This window comes from Mobula hypostoma, chromosome 24, assembly GCF_963921235.1.
Source record: "Mobula hypostoma chromosome 24, sMobHyp1.1, whole genome shotgun sequence".
Classification (NCBI taxonomy): Eukaryota; Metazoa; Chordata; class Chondrichthyes; order Myliobatiformes; family Myliobatidae; genus Mobula; species Mobula hypostoma.
In genome coordinates this window covers 5,479,038-5,504,264 of record NC_086120.1, presented here as the reverse complement: position 1 = coordinate 5,504,264, position 25,227 = coordinate 5,479,038, and the positions used below count along the sequence as shown (strand labels likewise).

The 25,227-nt window shown below is 41.9% G+C and overlaps 1 protein-coding gene across 2 annotated transcripts in view; it reads left to right on the top strand.

Moving 5' to 3' along the window:
- Positions 1–25,227, top strand: part of ankrd24 (ankyrin repeat domain 24) — an 84,467-nt gene that overhangs the window by 12,288 nt on the left and 46,952 nt on the right. For both annotated transcript variants that reach the window (XM_063032744.1, XM_063032745.1), the window contains exons 5-11: positions 8,600–8,657; positions 9,658–9,728; positions 11,479–11,585; positions 15,632–15,819; positions 16,992–17,020; positions 18,981–19,055; positions 20,204–20,287. In XM_063032744.1, coding sequence (XP_062888814.1) covers positions 8,600–8,657; positions 9,658–9,728; positions 11,479–11,585; positions 15,632–15,819; positions 16,992–17,020; positions 18,981–19,055; positions 20,204–20,287 — 612 coding nt within the window. The remainder of the gene's footprint in view (positions 1–8,599; positions 8,658–9,657; positions 9,729–11,478; positions 11,586–15,631; positions 15,820–16,991; positions 17,021–18,980; positions 19,056–20,203; positions 20,288–25,227) is intronic.

Sequence of the window (25,227 nt, the reverse complement as noted above, 5' to 3'; positions counted from 1 at the left end):
TGATGTGGATGGAGAATTGGTTAGCAGACAGGAAGCAAAGAGTGGGAATAAACGGGACCTTTTCAGAATGGCAGGCGGTGACTAGTGGGGTACCGCAAGGCTCAGTGCTGGGACCCCAGTTGTTTACAATATATATTAATGACTTGGATGAGGGAATTAAATGCAGCATCTCCAAGTTTGCGGATGACACGAAGCTGGGCAGCAGTGTTAGCTGTGAGGAGGATGCTAGGAGGATGCAGGGTGACTTGGATAGGTTGGGTGAGTGGGCAAATTCATAGCAGATGCAGTTTAATGTGGATAAATGTGAAGTTATCCACTTTGGTGGCAAAAATAGGAAAACAGATTATTATCTGAATGGTGGCCGATTAGGAAAAGGGGAGGTGCAACGAGACCTGGGTGTCATTATACACCAGTCATTGAAAGTGGGCATGCAGGTACAGCAGGCGGTGAAAAAGGCGAATGGTATGCTGGCATTTATAGCGAGAGGATTCGAGTACAGGAGCAGGGAGGTACTACTGCAGTTGTACAAGGCCTTGGTGAGACCACACCTGGAGTATTGTGTGCAGTTTTGGTCCCCTAATCTGAGGAAAGACATCTTTGCCATAGAGGGAGTACAAAGAAGGTTCACCAGATTGATTCCTGGGATGGCAGGACTTTCATATGAAGAAAGACTGGATGAACTGGGCTTGTACTCGTTGGAATTTAGAAGATTGAGGGGGGATCTGATTGAAACGTATAAAATCCTGAAGGGATTAGACAGGCTAGATGCAGGAAGATTGTTCCCGATGTTGGGGAAGTCCAGAACGAGGGGTCACAGTTTGAGGATAAAGGGGAAGCCTTTTAGGACCGAGATCAGGAAAAACTTCTTCACACAGAGAGTGGTGAATCTGTGGAATTCTCTGCCACAGGAAACAGTTGAGGCCAGTTCATTGGCTATATTTAAGAGGGAGTTAGATATGGCCCTTGTGGCTACGGGGGTCAGGGAGTATGGAGGGAAGGCTGGGGCGGGGTTCTGAGTTGGATGATCAGCCATGATCATAATAAATGGCGGTGCAGGCTCGAAGGGCCGAATGGCCTACTCCTGCACCTATTTTCTATGTTTCTATGTTTCTATGTTTAACAGTTCTCAAATTGTGCAAGAGTGTGGGGATCACTTGCCCAATAGACCAGAGATTTGTGCTGGGATTGAGATCTTGGCATTGAAATATTCTTGAACTCTGTCAAAAGCCCTGGCAGTGAATTTTATCATTGAGATTTGGTTTGCTGAGAGGTGATTTCTGAGATACATTACTGTGCAAAAGTCTTAGGCACATAGGTATACATAGCTAGAATGCCTAAGACTCTTGGATAGTACAGTATCTACCAAATGTTTACCAATATTAACAAAAGACTCACAGATATTGCTATTTCAAGGGCAAATAAAAAGAGGACGGAGATGGATGTCCTTTCACCATGTGCTTCAAATCAAATCAAAATTAACTCATGCAGGAAATGATATAAAAACAGCTTAAAGTACTGTGCATAAGTCTTAGGCATTTACTGTGTCTCAGACCTGACCCACAGTACTTGTGAGGGAAATAGTCCACACTTTACAGGTTTAGATTGTGGACAATTATTGTCGAGCCCAGTATTACACAGAGGAGCAAGTTGGTATTTTGCTGCACGGCCCATTCTGCCATGTTGTTCAGTGAATGAACCGACAGTGACCTAGCCAGAGTCAGAGACTTATAGAGAAGTACACCCCAGAAGCAGCCTCTTTGGTCCATCTGGTCCATGCCAAAACTATTTAAACTGCCGACCCCATTGACCTGCAACAGGACCATTGCCCTCCACATCCCTATTATCCATGTACCTATCCCAATTTATCTTAGAATTTGGAATTAAGCTTGCATACACCACGTGCTGGCAGCTTCCACATTCTCATGACCTTAGAGTGAAGAAGTTTCCCCTCATGTTTCCCCTTAAACTTCTCACCTTTCACCCTTAATCCATGACCTTTGGTTGTAGTCCCACCCAACCTCAGTGGAAAAAGCCTGCTTGCATAATTTTGTATACCTGTATCAAATCTCCTGTCGATCTTCTACATTCTAAAGAATAAATATTCAATCTTTCATTATAATTCAGGTCCTCCAGTCTCAGCAACATCCTTGTAAATTTTAACTGTACTCTTTCAACCTTGTTTACATCTTTCCTGTAGGCAGGTGACCAAAACTGCACACAATACTCCAAATTAGGCCTCACCGGTGTTTTTCACAACTTCAACATAACAAACATCCCAGCTCTTGTACTCAATACATTGATTTATGAAGGCCAATTTATCGAAAGCTTTCTTTGTGATATATCTACCTGTGACGCCACTTTCAATGAATTATGGATCTGTATTCCTAGATCCCTTTGTTCTACCACACTCCTCAGTGGCCTACCGTTCACTGCATAAGTCCTACCCTGATTAGTCCTACAGAAATGCAAAACCTTGCACCTGTCTACATTAAATTTCTTCTGCCATTTTTCAGCCCATTTTTCCAGCTGATGCAGATCCCTCTGTAAGCCATGATGGCCTTCCTCACTGTCCGCTACACCCCCAATCTTGATGTAACCTGTAAATTTGCTGGTCCAGTTAACCACATTATCATCCAGATCATTGATATAGATGACAAACAACAAAGGGCGAAGCACTGATCCCTGTGGCACACCACCAGAGCCCTGACAATTTCTGCACTTGTCTCTGTAGGGTCTAAGGGAACACTTTGTCTGGCCCTGGGGATCTGTCCATCCTAATTTGCCTCAAGATAGCAAACATCTATTCCTCTGTAATCTGTACAGGGTCCAGAAGTTGATGCCGTTTTGCCTCAATTCTATTGACTTTGTATCTGTCTCCCAAGTAAATACAGATGCAAAAAATTCATTTACGATCTCCCCCATCTGTTTTGGCTCCACACATGGATTACCATTCTGGTCTTCCAGAGAGCCAACTTTGTCCCTTGCAATCCTTTTGCTCGTAATATATCTGTGGAATCCCTCAGGATTCTCCTTCACCTTGTTTGCTACAGCAACTTGATGCCTCCTTTTCCCTTTCTTGATTTCTTTCTTAAGCATTCTCTGCATTTCTTATACTCCATAAGCCCCTTATTTGTTCCTGCTTGCCTACACCTGCTATGCACCTCCTTTTTTCTCTTTACCAGGGCCTCTTGCAAACCAAAGTTCCCTACATATGTTATCTTTACCTTTTACTCTGACAGGCATATACAAGCGTTGTATTTTCAAAATTTTATTTTTGAAGGCCTCACGCTTTCCAAGTACACCTTTGCCAGAAAACGGCCTGTCCCAATCCGCACTTGCCAGATCATTTCTGATATCATCAAAATTGGCCTTTCGCCAGTATAGAATCTCAACCAATGGACCAAACCATGAAGGAAACTTTCCTGAACACATTTTGACAAACTCTGTCCCATCTCTTGAAGGCAGAGATGGGTGAATTTATTATGGGGAACAAAGAAATGGCAGACGAGTTGAACAGGTACTTTGGATCTATCTTCACTAGGGAAGACACAAACAATCTCCCAGGTATAATAGTGGCCAAAGGATCTAGGGTTATGGATGAACTGAAGGAAATTAAAATTAGGCAGGAAATGGTGTTGGATAGACTGTTGAGTCTGAAGGCTGATAAGTCCCCGGGACCTGATGGTCTGCATCCCAGGGTACTTAAGGAGGTGACTTTAGAAATCATGGACGCATTGGTAATCATTTTCCAATGTTCTATAGATTCAGGATCAGTTCCTGTGGATTGGAGGGTGGCTAATGTTGTCCCACTTTTCAAGAAAGGAGGGAGAGAGAAAACAGGGAATTATAGACCGGTTAGCCTGACGTCAGTGGTGGGAAAGATGCTGGAGTCAATTGTAAAAGATGAAATTACGACACATTTGGATAGCAGTAACAGGATAGGTCCGAGTCAGCATGGGTTTACGAAGGGGAAATCGTGCTTGACTAATCTTCTGGAATTTTTTGAGGATGTAACTATGAAAATGGACAAGGGAGAGCCAGTGGATGTAGTGTACCTGGACTTCCAGAAAGCCTTTGATGAAGTCCCACAGAGGAGATTAGTGGCCAAAATTAGGGCACATGGTATTGGGGGCAGAGTACTGACATGGATTGAAAATTACCTGGCTGACGAAACAAAGAGTAGTGATTAATGGATACCTTTTGGAATGGCAAGCGGTGACCAGTGGGGTACCGCAGGGTTCAGTGCTGGGACAGCAGCTGTTTACAATATACATTAATGATTTAGATGAAGGGATTAAAAGTAACATTAGCAAATTTGCAGATGACACAAAGCTGGGTGGCAGTGTGAAATGTGAGGAGGATGTTATGAGAATGCAGGGTGACTTGGACAGGCTGGGTGAGTGGGCCGATGCATGGCAGATGCAGTTTAATGTGGATAAATGTGAGGTTATCTACTTTGGTGGTAAGAACAGGAAGGCAGATTACTATCTAAATGGAGTCAAGTTAGGAAAAGGGGAAGTACAACGAGATCTAGGTGTTCTTGTTCATCAGTCACTGAAAGCAACCATGCAGCTACAGCAGGCAGTGAAGAAAGCTAATGGCATGCTGGCCTTCATAACAAGGGGAATTGAGTATAGGAGCAAAGAGGTCCTTCTGCAGCTGTAAAGGGCCCTGGTGAGACCACACCTGGAGTATTGTGTGTAGTTTTGGTCTCCAAATTTGAGGAAGGACATTCTTGCTATTGAGGGAGTGCAGCGTAAGTTCACAAGGTTAATTCCCGGGATGACGGGACTCTCATATGTTGAAAGATTGGAATGACTGGGCTTGTATACACTGGAATTTAGAAGGATGAGAGGGGATCTGATTGAAACATATAAGATTATTAAGGGATGGGACACACTGTAGGCAGGAAGTATGTGCCTGCTGATGGGTGAGTCCAGAACCAGAGGCCACAGTTTAAGAATAAGTGGTAGGCCATTTAGAATGGAGTTGAAGAAAAACTTTTTCACCCAGAGAGTGGTGGATTTGTGGAATGCTCTGCCCCGGAAGGCTGTGGAGGCCAAGTCTCTGGATGCTTTCAAGAAAGAGATGGATAGAGCTCTTAAAGATGGTGGAATTAAAGGTTATGGGGATAAGGCAGGAACTGGATACTGATTGTGGATGATCAGCCATGATCACAGTGAATGGCGGTGCTGGCTCGAAGGGCCGAACGGCCTACTCCTGCACCTATTGTCTATTATCTAATCCTTTTGCAATCAGCATCCATCAAAGCAGTCATTACCTTCCTGAAGACTATTTTCCTGAGGCATGGAGTAGTAATGGACAATGGTCCACAATTTCCAAACTGTGAATTTGAGTCCTTTGCCAATGATTAGGGGGTTTCAACCTATAACTTCAAGCCATCAACACCCAAAATCTAATGGTCTGGCTGATAGTTCGGTCAAGGCAGTGAAGGGCCTCATGAAGAAAGTGCAAGATGGACGAGAGAATTTCCACAAAAGTCTAATGATTTACTGAAATGTGCCACTGCAGGAAATCAAGAGAGGCGTTAGACGAGGGTGTGTGTTCTCCCCTGAATTATTTAATGTGTACAGTGAAACAATATTACAAAAAAAAGGAGACATCTTGGGAATCAAAGTTGGCAGTGAAAACATCAATAATTTCAGATATGCGGATGACACTGTGTTAATTGCAAGTATGGAGGAAGAACTATAAAACTTAATTGATATAATTGTTGAAGAAAGTGCAAAAATGAGTCTATCTATCAATTGCAAAAAGACAGAATGTATGGTGATATCCAAAAAGAAGGAGAATCCTATCTGCAGGCTGAGAATAAACGGGGAAGACATAAAACAATTACAGAACTTTTGCTACTTAGGAAGCTGGGTGACATCAGATGGCAGGTGTGACATGGACATCAAAAGAAGAATAGGGATGGCGAAAGACACCTTTACGAGAATGAAGAGTTTACTGACCAATACTAAACTAGGCATGACAACCTACCTCAGAGTACTGAATTGTTATGTTTATCCAGTTATGTTATATGGCTCAATGTTGGACAATATCTAGTAACATGAGGAAATGAACTGAAGCAGCAGAGATGTGGTTTTTGAGGAGGATGCAAAGAATATCATGGATGAAATGAATATCTAATGAGGATGTCATGAACAGAGCAAACACAAAAAGAGAAATAATGTATGAGATCATGAAAAGGCAACGTAACTTCATTGGACATGTGATTAGGAAAGAGGAGTTAGAATGCACGGTAATTATGGGAAAGATTGAAGGGAAGAAAGCAAGAGGAAGACAAAGACAAATGATGATGGAGACAGCAGCCAGAGAACTGGAAATGAATACCAATGAATTGATCCACTTGACCCGAAACAGGAGTGTGTGGGCCATGGCAGTCAAAGCTCAAACTGGGCATGGCACCTGATGATGATGATGATGATGATGATGATGATGATAATGATGATGATGATGATGATGATAATGATGATGATGATGATGCCACTGCAGAATGATCTATCTTCGGCCCAAATGCTGATGGGGTGACACATACTTAGTAACTTCCCAGTGTATGAAAAACTAAAGGAGCACATAAAGTCAAATTGGCTACAGTGAAGGGGAAAGAAAAACAAAAACAGTATCACGACTAGACTGCAAAAAGCCTTACAGTCCTGAAGCCTGGAGATCAAGTGCGAATCTGAGATCACGATTCTGACACGTGATCCATGCAGGGATATGGGCAAGAGGAAGTAGCTCCATATTCCTATCAGATCCAGATGGAGCAAGAGGTGCCACTGAGAATGAACCGTGTGGATTCTACAACCACAGACACCAACCCGTAGCTGTGATGTGTCACCTGTCAGTACACCAAAGGGGCCAGTAGATGTTAAAATTAACATGTTGATCAGAATTCTCAGAAAGACACAAACATTAAAATAGAAAACGCAAGGAATATACCTGTGGAGACAAATAGCAGACAAGAAAAGATCATTCGAGTACCTCAGAGACTGATTGAAAGTTTGTGAGTGGATAAGGGACTCTATTTGCTCATTACAATTGAAGTTGAAAATTCAAAAAAGAAAAGAGGCCGACTACAGAACATAGGGATCTTTATTAGAAATGATTATCAGGGTTATGATGACACAGCATTGGTTTGTTTTTCTTTAAAGGGGGAAGATGTGTACATAATAAAGAACTTCAGTTCCCAGTGGGCAATGTGAGTAGTTCACCTGGAACTGGAAGCTACGATGGTGAGCAGGTCGGACATGCTCAGTGTTGAGCAACAGTTCAGTAATAAAATGTTGTAACATAGACCCACGCCAAGTTTGTCTATGTTAAGAACAAACATATCACTCAATAATTGACATGAGCCTGGAACTCATTGACTCAAAGGGCAGTGGAGTCATTAAAAGTCACTGCCTTAAAAATAAACAATGGAACACTTCAAGAGCCACAATCCATAGGTCAGTGGAGCAAGATCTGGAAAATCTGGTCAGTCTTGTCTGCTTGGCTGGCATGGATTCCTGGCCCAAATGACTCCTACCCCGATCCAGAATAATGAGCAATAATCTGGAAGTTGGTGCCAAGCAGTATATTGGTGATGTCAAGAAGAAGATATTCTCTGAAGGTAGTTCTGGCTTGGAAATAATTGTAAGTTTTAAAAACTGAGTTTTTGTTAGGTGACATTATCAAGGGAGTTGGGATTGACAGATAAATGGATATGCCATTAATTAACAATAAGTGGGTAAGAAACTTTTGGGGCTGAATGTCTTTCTCCTTTCCCGACACAGAGTCTCGTCCCAAAATATCAACAATTCCTCCCTCACCCTCCTCCACCACAGATGCTGCCCGACCCATTGAGTTTCTCTGGCAGATAGTTTGAAGCTTAGATCAGCCTCAGCACCTATCATTGATTACCATTGAGTTGCATCATCTTGAAGAGGTTAGGATCAGACAACTCGCATAGTTGAATGGACTAGGCAGACACTAGGCAGAATACCAACAACAGGCAAATTGAAGGATGGCTAGATCTGTATTATAGTTTGAGACATGAGGAGGAAAATTAGATGTATTCTTTATCTCTAAATGGAACACTAAACATGTCCATTACTTCAATTTATTTAAGTTCAAACTTTACCATAGAAAATCTTAATTTTAAATTACTGCAAATTGCTGACTGTAAGTGTGGCAGGACTAATGCATCTTTGAGTTAGAGGCTGTAAATTCAAAGCCCACACCAGCGACACAAAATCTGGATTGACACTCCAGGGAACTGTCTAAAATGCTTTCTTTTGGATAAGCTGCTGTGCCAAGTCTTCATCTGTCCTATTGGATAGTAATCATATAAGATTCCATGACACTATTTAACCGAAAATTAGGTGCATTAGTAATGCAGCTGATACTTGTTCAATAACCAACATCGCTTGATCAAATTCTCTAGTCTTTTTTACATTGTTGAATATGGGAACTTGCTGTATGTAAATTTGGAACTGTATTTTCTTCACAGCAACATTGAAATGCTTCATTAGCTGGGAAAATATTGGGTCTAAAAAGGCTCTTTTTAAACCCAAACCTATCTTTCTCTTGTCAGGAAAAATGCCCAGTGAACGCAATCGACAGCAAAGGCAGGATTGCACTACATCATGCAGGTCAGTGTTCTCCATGTTTGCTATCTTGTCCTCTGTCTGGCGTGAGCTGCTGACAGAGAACCTGCGAAGTGACAAACTCAGTGATTATCATGAAGTCTCTGGATCATAGAACAATCACTATGCTTTAAACTCAGGTACAGAATGAAGACTGGACATTCTGAAGCCCGCGTCCAACTACTGTACATTGTGACATTGCGATACATGAATTTACTATTAAGTATTTTGTCTTTCAAATTCAAAACTCATCTGGTTTACACTGCAGCCATCTTAAGTTGACTTTAATGTAGATCTCATCTCTAGATACTTGGAAAACTATGTAATAAATCTGCAGACTCAGCCTGGGGTGATGACCAAGCAGACTACATTCATCTGCCTTTGATTATTCAGTTGCTCCGGTACCTTTCTGTTCATGTCGCAGGAGTATATGATATTCCAGCAGTCTGCTGGAGCATGCCCCTACGTTACGCGCTTTGTACTCTATTTTACACCCATGGTTACGGTCCTTTATCAACATTGCTTTCCTCATCCCTGCAGCATGCTAACCAGATTTGGAACTGCAAGGATATTGGAACATTCCTATTCTTAGATAGCTTGGTTCCAAGATATCCTTTAATGGTCAACCCTTCTAAACCCCGCGACTGTCCCTTGCTTACTGAATGGCATAAAGAATAACCAGCATAACTGTCCCACTATCTCTGATATTGTAGTTAGTTGATGAGAACTTTACTGATTATTCCACTAATAATAATATTAATAATAATAAGTTCTTTATTGATCTCAAGTGGGAAATGCATTTGATCTGGCCAAGGCCACTGTGCTTCAGACTATACCATTTTGGCCTTTGCAGTGGAGACAAATGCTCTTATGGATAAGTTCAACTATGCCCCATATTGTTGAGATGTCATAGCATTGGCCTTCAATCCCTTCACTATTTCAGTTCATGTTCATGTAAAGTTTAAATCCTACATTTTCAAAATCCAGTTTCCTTCTCTTGTTTCAGCTCTCAGTGGAAGTTTTTCCTGTGTTCAGACACTTTGTGATTTCAAGGGTCCTATAAATCTCTATGATGATGTGAGTAATTTTCCTTAACTGCTCTTTAAATACTCATTGAAAGCCACAATGTGAAACTGCATGTTGTGAATTTTAAAAAGGCTCAGAAAAGAATTAAATGTGGACACTTTAACTTGTGTGCGAGGAATAGTGTAGAGAGAAATTTAATGTGAACTATAGGAGTGTTTTGTGAGGTTTACTCATCTCTGCGCTGAACTGAGGCTGTGGCCTGCAACTAACAAGCCAGCTGCAGTGATGACTGGCTTCGTGGCTGTCAATTCACTTTTATGAACTTTAGTTCTAGATGTTATATACTTACTTTTGACTATTTGCATGATTTGTTCTCTTCTATGCTCCAATCCATCCTGATGAATCATGTTTGCAGCCTCTCCAAAACTTCCATATCCTTCCTTTAGTGGGATGACAGGAACATAATACTTCAATAGTTGCCAAAATTTTATACAGCTACAACATAACCTACCAACTTTCATTCCTCGTGTCGTCAGCAATGGAGACACGTGTACAATATACTGACGAAGGGTCTCAGCCCGAAAAGTCGACTGTACCTCTTCCTAGAGCTGCTGCCTGGCCTGCAGCGTGCACCAGCCACTTTTATGTGCGTTGCTTGAAATTGCAGCATCTGCAGATTTCCTCATGTTTGCGTACAATATACTATATCTTTTTTGTCAACCTATCCATTTATGTTGCTGCTTTCAGGGAGTTATAGGCTTACACCCCAAGATCAATGCTCCCAAATATCCTCTGATGTGTCATATAACTTCCTCTTATACTTGATATCCCAAAGTGACATAACTTACACTTCTTCCATCTTCCATTTCTCTATCCAAATTTCCATCTGATCTTTGCCATGCCATATTCTTTGAAAACCTTCTTTATTGTTGACTATTCTGCTCATCTATCCTTTCGCCCAGATCATTTGCATATATTCCAAACAAGAGTGTTCTTTGCAGTAATCTCTGAAGTACGGACTTGCATTGTAGCAGCTGGTCACACTCGACTTTTACCAGTTCCTGCCTCATATTGTTGTAATTAGCTTTTCCCCAAGTTAGCACCTTCACTGAGCTGTAGTCCTATCCTCAACCAAGTTTATCTTAAAACTTATACATTTATGATCATTGTTCCCAAAATCTTCTCGCGCTAAAACACCATGTCAGATTGAGCTCTTTTCCATTTTTACTGCAGACAAATATATGGGTGGTGAGAAATGCGTGTAACCTTTAGAATTCTTGTTCTTCGTATTTGTTTCATTGGAATTGACTCATAGAGTCATTCAGCATGAAAATAGGCCCTTCAGGCCACCAAGTCGATGTCGACCATGAAGCACCCATTTACACCAACTCTGTACTTTATGCAGACACGTTCCCTTCAACTCCCCCTAGACTATACACACATTAGGGGCAATTGACAGTGCCAATTAAATTACCATCCTGCTCATCTTCAGGATGTGGGAGGAAACTGGAGCACCTGAAGAAACCCATACATTCACAGGGAGATGTGCCAGCTCCACATAGATAACACCCGAGGTCAGATTGAATCTGGGTGGTTGGAGCCATGAGGCTGCAGCTCTACATCTGTACCAAGCACCTGTTTGGAGATAAAGTTGCCTATGCAGGATTTCAGCCAGTGGAGTTTGGCTGGCCCAAGGGTGGGACCACTGTAACTTAGACCTATCTCCTCCGAGTTGGAGATCATCGGGAACAATGGCAGGATAGGTGAAATATATTCTCCCTCCCCTCTCTTACTGTTGCAGGATGGCTGTACTCCGCTGATTCTTGCTGCACAGGTCAGCAATTACGAGATGTGCAGGAGCCTGATTGTGCGAGGTGGCGACGTCAACGGCAGGGACAAGCAGGGAAGGTAAGCTGTGTCTCTCATCGGGAAACATGTGCAACTGGAAGGCAGGGAGGGAAGCCAAGTGAGGTCAGTATTAAGCAAGTAAAACATTGCACTAAATTCAACCTGTAACACACTGCAACTACTATTGTTAGTACATTCAAGACAACAGTCATTGCACTCAAAAACAACATGCTTGCGCTTATAATCACATTTTCAAATTATGAAATGTATTCGAGTACTTTACAGCCAAATAATTCAAACGTGAAACAATAATGTTGATCACATAAGAAGCCATTAGGAAAAATGTCACCATAAGCTTGGCCACAGAAATAGATGGGGATCATCGCAAATGAGAGGTTTAGGGAAGGACCACAGCAGCTGAGGCCGTCGCTGCCAAGAGTGAAGGAAGTGCTGGGTCCATTCAGATCAGAGCTGCAAAAATGAAGGTTTTGCAGAGTTGGCAGGGTGAGGAGGGAGTGAAGCCATGGTGCGTTTCAAATAGTGAGGAGCAAATCAAGACACTTGGAGATACATAGCAACCAATTTGTATTCAATGAGCAATTGAATTAATTATTCATGATAATCATTCAAGGAATTGTGGAATTTATATCTCAATGCTTTTCAGTTCTACAGAGTCTCAGCTGAACTTCAGACAAGATCTTAAATTCAAAACAACACTGCTTCCACAATTACCAACTTCCATCAGTACTTCCATGAAACCATAAGACAGGAGCAGAATTATGCCACTTGCTCCATCGAGTCTGCTCTGCTGCTCCGTCATGACTGCTTTATTATCTTTTCAACTGCATTCTTCTGCCTTCTCTCCATAACCTTTGATGTCCTTACTAATCAAGAACCTATCAACCTTCACTTTAAATATAAACAATGACTGGGCCTCCCCAGCAGTTTATAGCAATGAATTCCATATATTCACCATCCTCTGGCTAAAGAAATTCCTCCTCATCTCTGTTCTAAATTGATATCTCTCTATTCTGAGGCTGTGCCCTCTGGTCCTAACTCCCCCATTTCAGGAAGTATCTTCTGCACGTCCACTCTACGTAGGCCTTTCAACATACATTAGATTTCAATGAGACCTCCCTTCATTCTTCTAAACTCCAGTTACTACTGGACCAGAGCCATTAAACATTCCTCATTCCCAAGATTATTCCCATGAATCTTCTCTGGACCCTCTCCAATGCCAGCACATCTTTGATAAGGGATCAAAGGCCGTCTGAAAATCCAAGTAAACAACATCCACTGACTATCCCTTTGTCTTCCTGACTGTTATTTCCTCAAAGTATTTCAACAAATTTGTGAGGCAAGATTTCCCCCTAAGCTGACTTCGGCATATTTTAATGACGTGCCTCTAAGTACCCTGAAACTATGTCCAGAACAAGTGGTATGTTGTGGTGGCCACCCATTTCAGTTCAACTTCCCATTCCCACTCTGACATGTCAGTCCATGGCCTCCTCTACTGCCACAATGAGGCCACACTCAGGTTAGAGGAGCAACACCTTATTTTCCGTCTGCATAGACTCCAACCTGGTGGCTTGAACATTGACTCCTTGAACTTCCGGTAGTTGCACCCTAACCTCCTTCACCATTCACCATTCCCATTTCTCTGTCTTACCTTATCTCCTTACCTGCCCATTACCTCCCTCTGGTGCTCCTCCTCCTTCCCTTTCTCCCATGATCTTCTACCCTTTCTTATCAGATTCCCTCTTTTCTGGCCCTTTATTTCTTTCGCCAATCAACTTCCCAGCTCTTTACTTCACCTCTCCCCCTTTCCTGGTTTCACCTATCACCCACCGCCTTCCGCCTCTCTCCCCACCTTCTTACTCTGACTTCTCATCTTCTTTTTCAGTCCTGATGAAGGGTCTGTTTACCCTTTTCCGTAGATGATGCCTGGCTGCTGAGATCTTCCAGTATTTTGTGTATGTTCCTTAATAATATACTCCAATATCTTATAATGGAGTCAGACTAACTGCCTATAATTTCCTGTTTTTTGTTTCACTCCCTTCTTAAAGTGTGGAGTGGCATTTGTGATTTTCCAGTCCTCTGGAACCATTCCAGAATCTAGTGATTCTTGAAAGATCACTACTAATGTCTCATTAATTCTTTAGCTACCTCTTTCAGAACCATCTGGTCCAGGTGAGTTATCTTCTTTCAGAACTTTCAGCTTCCCAAGCACCTTCTCCTCAGTAGTGACAGATTTTCACATCAGTAATGGAACTCAAAGCAACGATCTTTACCACTCAGCAGACAAGGTGCAACTAACCCGAATTCTTTTGCGGATGAGGTAGATTGAAGCAGGCAGCAACTGTACTGAAGCATTAGACAGGTTATGTTTCCCTGACAACAGGATAAGAAAATAATCATTTCATTCAAGTTTTTTCCTTCCTTTCATCTTCTTCCCTGCTCCCCGTGTCTGAGCTATAGTTCAGAAATGCTATCGAGCTCTGAACCTGCTTAAAGTCAGAATCAAGGTAGCGAATGTTTGTGACTATTGTTGGTCTCTAATATCTGACCATATTATTTCCTGAAGGAAATCTACCCAGATTCTATTGATAGATGACGTATTTGGGAGCCTGTCCAATGTATTAACAACTCTGTTACTGCAGCATATTTCCTATCGTATACTATTCAAGTTATACCCATTCTAGTAAATACTTTGTCCTCTCATTGCATTGTTCAGGGCATAATAAAACAGTTTGTTAATTGCTTTGAGGCTTTTATATTTTCTGCCTGATCGGAGTCAGGAGAAGAGAGAATATCTGTCATAGGTGGTAACTCCTTAATGACGTATATAGCTTGCATTATGGTTCACAAGATCCTTATTTGCATCCCTGTGATGTGGGGATTTTTTTGGTTTCATTTATTATTTCCATATGTACTGAGGTACAGTAAAAAACTTGTTCTTACAGATCAATTCTTTACAACAGTGCAGTGCACTGAGGATTGAGGTAGTACAAGGTAGAGTTCTGAATAAAGTGTTGCAGTACAGAACAATATCTCTAGCTTCCTATTGGTCAGGAATTCAAGAATGCATTTGCAAAGACAGGTATTGCATCCCAAGATCAGGAGTTTAAGGATGAGTCTGCTTGGAAGTTTGTATTGAAGACAGAGCTGTAGTCAATAAACAATAGTTTAACAGAAGTATCTAGATGCTTCAGAGATGAGTGAAGCACCAGGAAAATGGCATCAGCCATAAATCTATTTTGGCAGTAAGTGAAATGCAATGGGTCGAGGTTGTCTGGAAGACTGGAGTTGACGTAGGCCATGACTAGCTTCTCAAAGCACTTCATGATGGTAGATGTCAGAGCCACTGGATGGAAGTCCAGTGTTGCCTTGTTTTTCCTAGGTACCAGATTTTAGTGGTTTAAAGGTAGAAGGGGACCTCCACTTGAAGAGAGAGTTCAAACATTTCTCAAATACTCCCACCAGCTGATCAGCACAGGATCTAAGGACACCATATGGGCCAGTTACTTCTCTCTGGAAAGCTGATCTTACATCTGCAATGCTGGCCAGGTTCGGGTGCATTTGAACTGTTGATGGCAGGAGATGAGAGGAAAATTGGATCAGCCGTTACGAAATGGTGGAGCAGACTTGATGGCCTAAAGGCCTAATTCAGCTCTTATATCTTATGGTCTTATTCCAATTCCCTTCTATTCAAAACGTGCATAGAATGAGTTAAACGTATCGAGAAGGGATGTGCTGTTGTCAGTAATTCAGCCTGACTTTGTTTGTGGCTCATTACAGGATGTAAGTACTTCTTCAACTGACTGCTGTTCTTGGATTCTGTATTAATCTGGTATTGTCTCTTGGCATCCCCAATAACCTTACAAAGACCATCAATTTCTTGTAAAGGTCAGGGTTGCCTGATTAGATCACTGCACTTCTAGACTTTAATAGGATTTGGTGAAGAGTTAAGAGCACCGAAATCTGAAGTCATCAGTTTAAAGCTTGAGGAAAGTACTGTTTCAGATAGCATACAGGAAGATATCTAGTGCTGGGCTTTCTCACTGCTATCCAGCAGGCTCATTCTGCGTCATCTTTTCTAAACACAGAACTGCTTTGATGCTGGCCTGTGAAAACAACAGTGTGGAGACAGCCGATGTCCTTGTCAGGAGTGGAGCTAACATCAGCCTTGTAGATGCTTTGGGTCATGATGCCATACACTACAGTATGGTGACTGGAAATCCAGAAATACTGCAGCTACTTCATGCAGCTCTTCACAAAAACTACTGGAGTAATGGTAGGTCATGTTCTCTGAGGCCTAGTACACAAAGATCCTGGTCAGTTTCTCTGCCTCCTGCCACAGTATAAATTTCTTTTGTGTTCATATCCCATTCCAAGGGGATATATTTAGTGTTTGATTGAGTTAATCTGAAATTTGAGAATGAAACCATTCTCTATGGAAATGGACTGGGCCTTTCCCCATTTACAGTTAATTTGAAAAGATATTGTAAGCACCTCTGCAGCCAATGTTTTTTTGTGTTGTATACACAATTCCATACAGACTGAATTCACTATATAATGCCCCCAGTCCATTGCTGAAACATCGACTTATTTTCAACGTTAAAGTTTTTGTTTACTATCTGTTTCATCTAAGCTTCTTCACAAACCAATTCTACCCATTGCACTCCAATCCCATCAATTTCCATCTCCTTTTCAGTATTGATTCCTTGCTTGGATGCAGTTCCATGAGGACTAGATTATTCCTGACACCTTCTTCAAGCAAACACAAAGGTGGCAACAAAGCCCAGCTTCTTCACAGCTGCTTAAATAATTAAGATTAAGTTTGTCCTTTCAAAGTGAGAGGAAGTCTCTCCAAATTTTCCATCATGCTTCTTAATGGTGCCAAGGCTAAATTCAAAGTTGAAGTGCTTTTGGCAAAGGCATAATTGTTTATCATATTACAGAGACATTAATTACATTGAGAAAAAAATGTTGAATCTGAAGGCCTCATTATGATAGAAATGAGAATAATTCTTCTCTGTCCCTCAAACAAAGGCAAAATCTATGCCGGGATGAACAGTGGATTGTGGGACTGAAGATCTTTAAGGACCAAGATTCCTAAAAGGAGAAGGGAAGAGCACATTAGTTAATCCATGTCTGGATCTGGCCTGAGATAGTCAAGGGGTCAGTCAATCCTGCATTATAAAGTGTACCATGAAAACATTGAAACATCTCAGTTTTCAATATTGCTGTTTTCTCAGAAAGAACATGGATCCATATGTTACCTCACAATGATAACACAGCTAAAATTGGACATGCAAATAAAAGTGAGACATAACTGGATTCCTTCCATCCATGGCATCATGCCCAGGAACACAATGAACATTGCACCATACTGCTTTTGTGTGATACTGTAAAATATTCCACATTCATATATCTTATTTCTGTTTTTAATTTATTTCTTGGCAGAACCAGAATTGAGGAGGAGGCAACATCAGGTAAAGTAACCGGACGTCTGATTTTCATGAATCCCACAACATGATCATGACCATACTGGATGTGCTCTCTGTATATTGTCCACTTCTACTCAAACTAAAAACAAGGATGCACAGCTTCCAGTAGTGTAGAAAACAGCTACAATCTAAAAAATAAAATGAGTTACTGGACGATTGCTGGAACTAAATTACAAATGTGGGGTTAGAAATTATTGTTCAAAGTAGTTAACTGAATTTAAAAAAATTCAGGTGGATAATATTCTGTTAGTAGTCTTTCTCCTTAAAGCACAGGCATTCACCAAAATAAACTCCTGGGTCTTTTCCACCTCTTCAGTCAAGTGAGTGTTCATGAGGGACTATTCTCCCATTGGAACTGGAAACTAAAAATGCAAATCTGCAACTTGCATAGGATTTCCCTTCTCAAACTCAGGTGCCTCCCATTGGAAACAGGTAGATTTGGCTTACACACCAACTTGAAGATAGCATCAGGCAGCTTTTGCACGTCATCCTGCCAAGCGACACAACCTACCTTCAGCTTATTGCCCCACTTTGTGTGAGTGTGTGTGTGTGTGGGTGTGTGTGTATATGCAGTGTCCCTTCCACTAATACTCTATCCATGAATCTATCGTTTCCCTAACCACCATTCAGGGCCCCAAACAGTCATTCCAGGTGAGGTGATGCTTCACTTGTAAGTCTGTCGGGGTCATCTACTGTATTCAGTGCTCTTGGTGTGACCTCCTCTACATCAGTGTGATTCGTTGTGCACCTTCACTCCATCCACGACAAAAGACATATTTTTCAAGCAGTCACCCATTTTAATTCTACTTCCTATTCCCATTCCAACATGTTGGTCCATGGCCTTGTCTACTGCCATGATGAGGCTTCTCACAGGTTGAAGCAGCAACACCTCATATTCCATCTGGGTAGCCTTCAACCTGATGACGTGAACATCAATTTCTCTAACTTCTGGTCATTTCTCTTTCCCTCCCTCCATCTCTCTTTTTCTAATTTCCATTCTGCTTCCCTATTTCCTTTTTCTTCTTCCCACATGCCTGTCACCTCCCTCTGGTGCCCTCTTTCTTCCCTTTCTCCCATGGTCAACTCTCCTTCCTATCAGATTCCTTCTTTTTCAGCCCTATACTTCTTCCACCTAGCACCACCTAGCTGCTTACTTCCTTCCCCCTCCCCACCACCCACCTTTCCCTTGACCTGGTTTCACCCATCACCTGTCAACATGTACTCCTTCCCTTTCCCCTCTTCATTATTCTGGCTTCTTCCCTCTTTCTTTCTAGTCTTCATGAAGGGTGACAGCTCGAAATATTCCTCCAGCACTTCGTGTGTGTTACTCTGGACTTCCAGCATCTGTAGAACCTCTTGTGTTACTGTTTCCTTCTTTACCCTCACTCTCCTCAACTTTCTGGAATATTTGAATTAAATTGAGATTCACATGTACCACAAATCCTCTCTTTTATTGGAATATTCTCTTCTCTTCCTGTTTTCTGACCTCTTTTCTCCTACTGTACTCTATATAAACACCGAACACATATCTCTTTGCCTTTATTTTAGAGATAAAGGGGCCTTTAACATTATTCCAGACACAATGAGCACTCTCAAGCAGTGCTTTCTTTGCTGGGGTTGAGGGTTGTGGAAGGTGTTGAAGTGACATCAAGCTCTGCTAAGAATGGGCTGGAGGATAATCCTTCCTCTCCTCTTTCCTCTTTCCGAATCTGGTGGTGTGTATCTTGGATTTTTCTTACCCTTTCAAGTCTGTAAAGATTTCTTCTATTCGTCTCTACCCTCTAACCAACTGAGTGCCCTTTGAGTTTTCACCATTCCAATCTGTCTGCACGCAAACCTCCTTTACCTTCAGTCTTTGCCCAACGTCACCTCCTTCAGGCCCTAATAAGAGATTTTTTTTTCATTTGCTGGTTTACTTTATCTGATTTATTTTTAATTTCTACAGGGTTCAGCAAAAGAGAAAATGACAAGTCCTCGAAAGAGGCAAGCTCCCTTGCCACCAAGCACCCCTTCCACTCAGGTAACTGGAAGCAACTCTGGTAAGCCCAATGAACTGTAACAAAGCAGTTAGATTTAGCCTCTTGTTAGAGCACAGGTACTTATGGTAATTATGGCATCTTATGGATTCATCTATCTAAAAGTAATGAAAAGGTCAGATTTTGGACCCTGCATCTGAAATACATTATCAATTAGTATGTATGGAAAGAGAGTAAAATTACAGGAGATTCTCTCTGGGACTGAATCTTAGCTGATGAATTTTACAATGTAATGGATCAGTTCTTTAGTAGCAATGGTAGCTATATTGTTCATCCAGGAGGATTTTGCTAATCTCCCACTAAAATCCCTCATGGAAAATCTGGAGAGATGTGCTTAAAGATTCCCAAGGATGAATCTCTTTAAGTTGTTGAGCTTGGATATTGGGTCAAGGCTACTTCAAAGTGGTTCCGCGACATAGAGAAAAACTTCCTGGTTCTCAGACAATCCCTGGGTGGCTGGTGGAGGACTGGACCAAGGTAATATTCAGTAGTGTTGAGCTAACTTATCCTAACACTGAGTGAACTTAATTTACCTAGCCTAGTTCTGAAAAACTGCTTATGAATTCTATTCAGTATGTATGTACTGGGAGTAATGCTGGGTTTCGTTGTGCATTGTTATTCTACCCATGGTGGTGGGGGTGAGGAGTCCACCCGTACTTCTTGCTTCATGACTTTAATATAAAAGGCCAGGGAAGTGATCACTCTGCAGTATTAGTGAATCTTATTGAACAAAGTGGGAGTGCAAGGGATCATTTCTACATCATATTTGTCAATGATCAGAATCATACATTGGAACAGTCTGTTCTGCGCTGGGTGAATTTAAACAAAGGCTATTTTACTTCTTTCCAGACCGATGAGGGAAGTGCACAGGCTAGGAGGAAATTGATACCCTCAAGGGCAGTATGTCGTGCATGAACTGTGCTTGAAAGGTCTGACAGGGAGTGCATTTCTTACCACCAGACAAGCAGAGGTCTTGGTGTTTCTTTGAAAATTCTGGCGCTGAAGCATTCTATGAAGTAACTTTCATAGGGGAACCATCCAAGAACATCATTCATATCATTTTCCTGCAGAGCCTTGAGGATTGAATACTTTAATTTTCAAACTGAAACATTCCTTATTCTGCTGGTTACAGAGCCTAACAGAATCATGTGAGTTTCTCTCCACTGGTGAATCAACAAGCCCATCCTATTCATCCACAGAAACACTCACACCGAAGGTAAGCTCATCACATTTATTGTAGAACATATAGAAAAATTGTAGTAATTGTCCAACAAGATCAGATTCAACGATCAAAGTAAATTTATTATCAAAGTACATATATGTCACCATAAACAACCCTGAGATTCATTTTCTTGCAGATGTACACAGTAAATCCAAGAAACACAATAGAATCAATGAAAGACCTCACCCAACAGGACCAACAAACAACCAATGTGCAGAACGCAATGAACTTCGCAAACTCAAAATAATAACAATTATAATAACAATTAAAGATCTACACAATGGTCAGATAAAACTTCTAAGGATATATTATCATCAATGAAAACAGGAATCAGCACTCCTTTCGAGCATATGCAATTCTGATAAGAAGAATACACTGCTTCTTAAGTGAGAGCACAACCCAGAGAAATGAAGACATTATCAATATTGAAGAAAAAGTTAACCAATGGAAGAACATGCCCCTCCATGGAAGACATTCCCATGATCTGAGCAGACTGGATGTCAACAAGGAAGTGTTGAACACCTGGCTGAGATTGGAGACCTCTTCCCAGAAACAGAAGGGCTCTTTGTGGTAATACAGGACCAGGTGGTTAACACAAAAATGATCAAAAATATATAATAAGTCCAACAAATTACATGATCCTGCAGCAGTTTAACTCAATCTGCTTACTTACACAGGCACAATCAAGTGGCAAACATTATTCACGAAAATCTTGTTTTAAAACACAAACTCAAAAAAGAAATCACACCTTACTATAAATACAAGCCTGATCTAGTTTTAGATACAGAATACCACAACTTATATTATGACTGAACTGGTATTACAGATAGGACAATCTATAATAACCATCCAGATATAATAATACAGGATAAACAAGCAAGAACAGCTTACTTATTAGATATAGCCATTCCAAACACACGAAGTATACAGAAATCAATGTGAAAACACCAGAAATATGCTGAATTAAAAGAGGAAACTGGAAGACTTTGGAAGATGAACAAGGTGGTGAACTTGTGGAGTTTGTTGCCGCAGGTGGCTGTGGAGGCCAGTTGTTGGGTGTATTAAAGGCAGGGCTTGATAGATTCTTGATTGGACATGGCATCAAAGGTTACAGGAAGAAGGTGGTGAGTGGGGCTGAGGATGGGAAGAAAGGATCTGCCATGATTGAATGGTGGAGCAGAATCAATGGGCCAAATGGCCTAATTCTGCTTCTATGTCTTATGGTCTTGAGGTATTATACAATGTTACGATAGTAATATCTGCAGCTAGTATCATCCCAAAAGCACTACACAATCACCTTAAACAATTAGGGCTACACAGCAATATCTATGTAAATCTATCTATTATCTATGTAAAGGCACAATATTAAACACCACTACAATTATCTGAAAGTTCCTAGTAATTGGGAAATGAGTGTGCTTGGCTGTGCCTGCACCTCAGGTCTTACCAGCTGGAGCTGAGAAAAAAATATTTTAAAACTTTTGTAATAATAATAATAAATAAGCAATAAATATTAAGAACACGAGATGAAGAATCCTTGAAAGTGAGTCCATATGTTGTGGGAACAGTTCAGTGACAGAGAGAGAGAAGTTATCAACTCTGGTTCAAGAGCCTGATGTTTGAGGGGTAAAAGCTGTTCCTGAACGTGGTGGTGTGAGTCCTGAGGCTCCTGTACCTCCTTCCTCATGACAGCAGTGAGCAGAGAGCTTGGCCTGGGTGGTGGGGGTCCTTGATGGTGGATGCTGCTTTCTTGCGACAGCACTCATGTAGATGTGCTGCTCAGTGTAAGGAAGGCTTTATCTGTGATGGATTGGGTCATATACGTTACCTTTCAGAGGATTTTCTGTTTTAGGACATTGGTATTTCCATTCCAGCTATGCTGCAACTAGTCAATATACTTTCCACCATACATTTATAGACATTTGTCAAAGTTTTAGATTTCATGCTGAGTCTTTGCAAAACTGTAAGGAAGTAAAAGTGCTGCCTTGCTTTCTTCATAATGGTACTCTCACGCTGGGCCCAGTACAGATCTTCTGAAAGGATAACACCGAGGAATTTAAAGTTGCTGACCCTCTCCACCTCTGATGCCCTGATGAGGACTGACTCACTGACCTCCAGTCTCCTCCTTGCTCTTGCTGACATTGAGTGAGAGGTTGTTGTTGTGGCCGCACTCAGGCAGACCTTCACATGATGACTCAGTAGTATTAATTAATCAGTTTCATACTAGATCAGCCAGTTAGAGCCCTTCCTTAAAGGATTGGGTATCTATTGTAAATTTGCTCAGTGCAGGGATGAGGGATGTTGTCATTTTCAGATGGAATATTAATCCAAGGTTGTCTGAAATGCTGACAAAAATGAAGTGAGGCAGAGGAAATACACAGCCAATATTTATCTTTCAACTAATCCTACCAGACTCATGCCATCCTGTACTTTCTCCGTAACTTCTGCCATCTCCAATGGGATCCCACCATAAGCACATCTTTCCCTCCTCCCCACTTACTGCTTTCTGCAGGGACTGCTCCCTACACGACTCCCTTGTCCATTCATCCCTCCCCACTGATCTTCCTCCTGGCGCTTATCCTTGCAAGCAGAACAAGTGCTACACCTCCTCTTTTGCTATCACTCAGGGCCCAAACACTCCTACCGGGTGAGATGACACTTCACCTGTGAGTCTTTTGGGATCATCTGCTGTATCTGATGTTCCCAGTGTTGCCTCCTGTATTTCCGTGAGACCCGACATAGATTGGGAGACTGCTTCACCAAGCATCTATGTTCCACCTGCCAGAAAAAGCGGGATCTCCCAATGGCCACCCATTTTAATTCCATTTCCCATTCCCACTCCGACATTTCAGTCCATGGCCTCCTTTACTGCCGTGATGAGGCCCCACACAGGTTGGTTGAACAACACCTTATATTTCGTCTGGGTAGCCTCCCACCTGATGGAATGAGCATCGATTTCTTGAACTTCCAGTAATGGCCCCCCACCTCCTTCACCATTCCCCATTCCCATTTCCCTCACTCTCCTTACCTTCTTACCTGCCCTTCACCTCCTTCCCTTTCTTCCATGGCCGTCTGCTTTTTCCTATCAGATTCCCCATTCTCCAGCCCTTTATCTTTTTCATCAATTGACTTCCCAGCTCTCTACTTCAGCCCCAGCTCTCACCTCAGTTTTACTCGCCAGCTTGTACTTCTTCCTCCCCTCCCCCCAGCTTCCTACTCTGACTTCTCCGCCTTTTTCTCCAGTCTTGATGAAGGGACTCGGCCTGAAACGTCGGCTGTTTACTCTTTTCCACAGATGCTGTCTGGCCTGCTGAGTTCCTCCAGCATTTTGTGTGTGTTATTTGTATCATTGTGGTTTGTGAGGAATTCCGGCATGCAAACTGGCTTCTTAGCTTTGCCACATCATGACGGTTAACAGAAATTACATAGTTGGAAGTAAAGTTCTTTGTGGAAATCTGGAGATCCTCAATGAATACAACTTTTGGTTTTATCCAAACAAAATTACTTTAAACAATTCAATGAGAAATTGTTAAAAAGTAAACAAAGAATAAACAGATTGGATAAGAAGTGTTCACAATTTTAATTTGTTTACTTAAAATAGGTTTAGAACTTTTCTAAAGTCCTGACGAAGGGTCTGGGCCTGAAACGTCGACTGTACCTCTTCCTAGAGATGCTGCCTGGCCTGCTGTGTTCACCAGCAACTTTGATGTGTGTTGCTTGAATTTCCAGCATCTGCAGAGTTCCTTGTGTTAGAACTTTTCTCCTTGCTGGTGCCGCTGACTGGCTTCTGAAATGTCTCACTATTATACTACTTAGTGATGGGAGCTCTTGGGGATAATCATACTTCCACACTATCTCGGCTCACACCTGCAATACAACTTAGCAAACTCGTTATTCATCAAGTCATGACAGACTCACTCCACCGGGTTCAGGAATAGCTTCAACCATCAGGCTCTTGGACCAACGAGAATAATTTCACTCAACTTCACTTGCCTCATCATTGAAATGTTCCAACAACCTATGGACTCACTTTCAAGGAATCTCATGTTCTCTATATTTATTGCTTATTTATTTATTTTTTATTATTATTGCTAAGTTTTGTCATCAGAGCCACTTATGACCTCCTACCCACACACCAGAATCTGAACCGGTGGTGGGGAGAAGACCCCGCTTGCTGTCTTTGTCAAGCACCTGCATCACTAAGGCACATTTTAACAGGCTGCACCACGAGCCTCACCCAGGGGTGGTACACTTGGTGGCATAACCAACCTGTCAGACAGCTGGAATCAATCTTGGAACAGAGGAAATCACAAATGCTCTCCCACAAACATCATAGGAAATGTCCACATCACAGATTTGTACCAGCAGGCCAACCATATAACATCAAAAGATGTAAGCATTCTGCAGGTTGCTCGGGATTGGAAAATGGACGTGGACTTGGAAGAAAAGCTTGTGTTTCCCCCAGACATTACAGCTACAACACTCCAGCCAGGCGTGGTCCTATGGTCCACAACAGCCAAGCTCGTGCACGTTGTGGAATTGACTGTACCATGGGAAGATGGTGTCGAAGAAGCTTATGAGAGGAAAAAGACCAAGTACTCTGAACTGGCAACTGAAGCTGCCCAGAATAGCTGGAAGACCAAGATTTTCCCTTAGAAGTGGGGTGCAGGGGATTCGTTGCTACATCTACGACCAGTCTATTGAAGAAGATGGGGGTGAGGGGTCACTCCCTCCAACAAGCAATCAAGTCCTGTCAAATGCAGCAGAAGAAAGCAGCAATTGGGTTTGGATAAAAAGGAAAGACAACATTTGGGCTGCAAGGTGAAGACAGGAGAGTATGGAACTGAGGGGTTGTATCTCGGACGCCAGGTAGCACCGTTGAGCCCTCTGGAGACGTTATGGGCTTATCAACAAAATGTTAAAGAAGGAGGGTG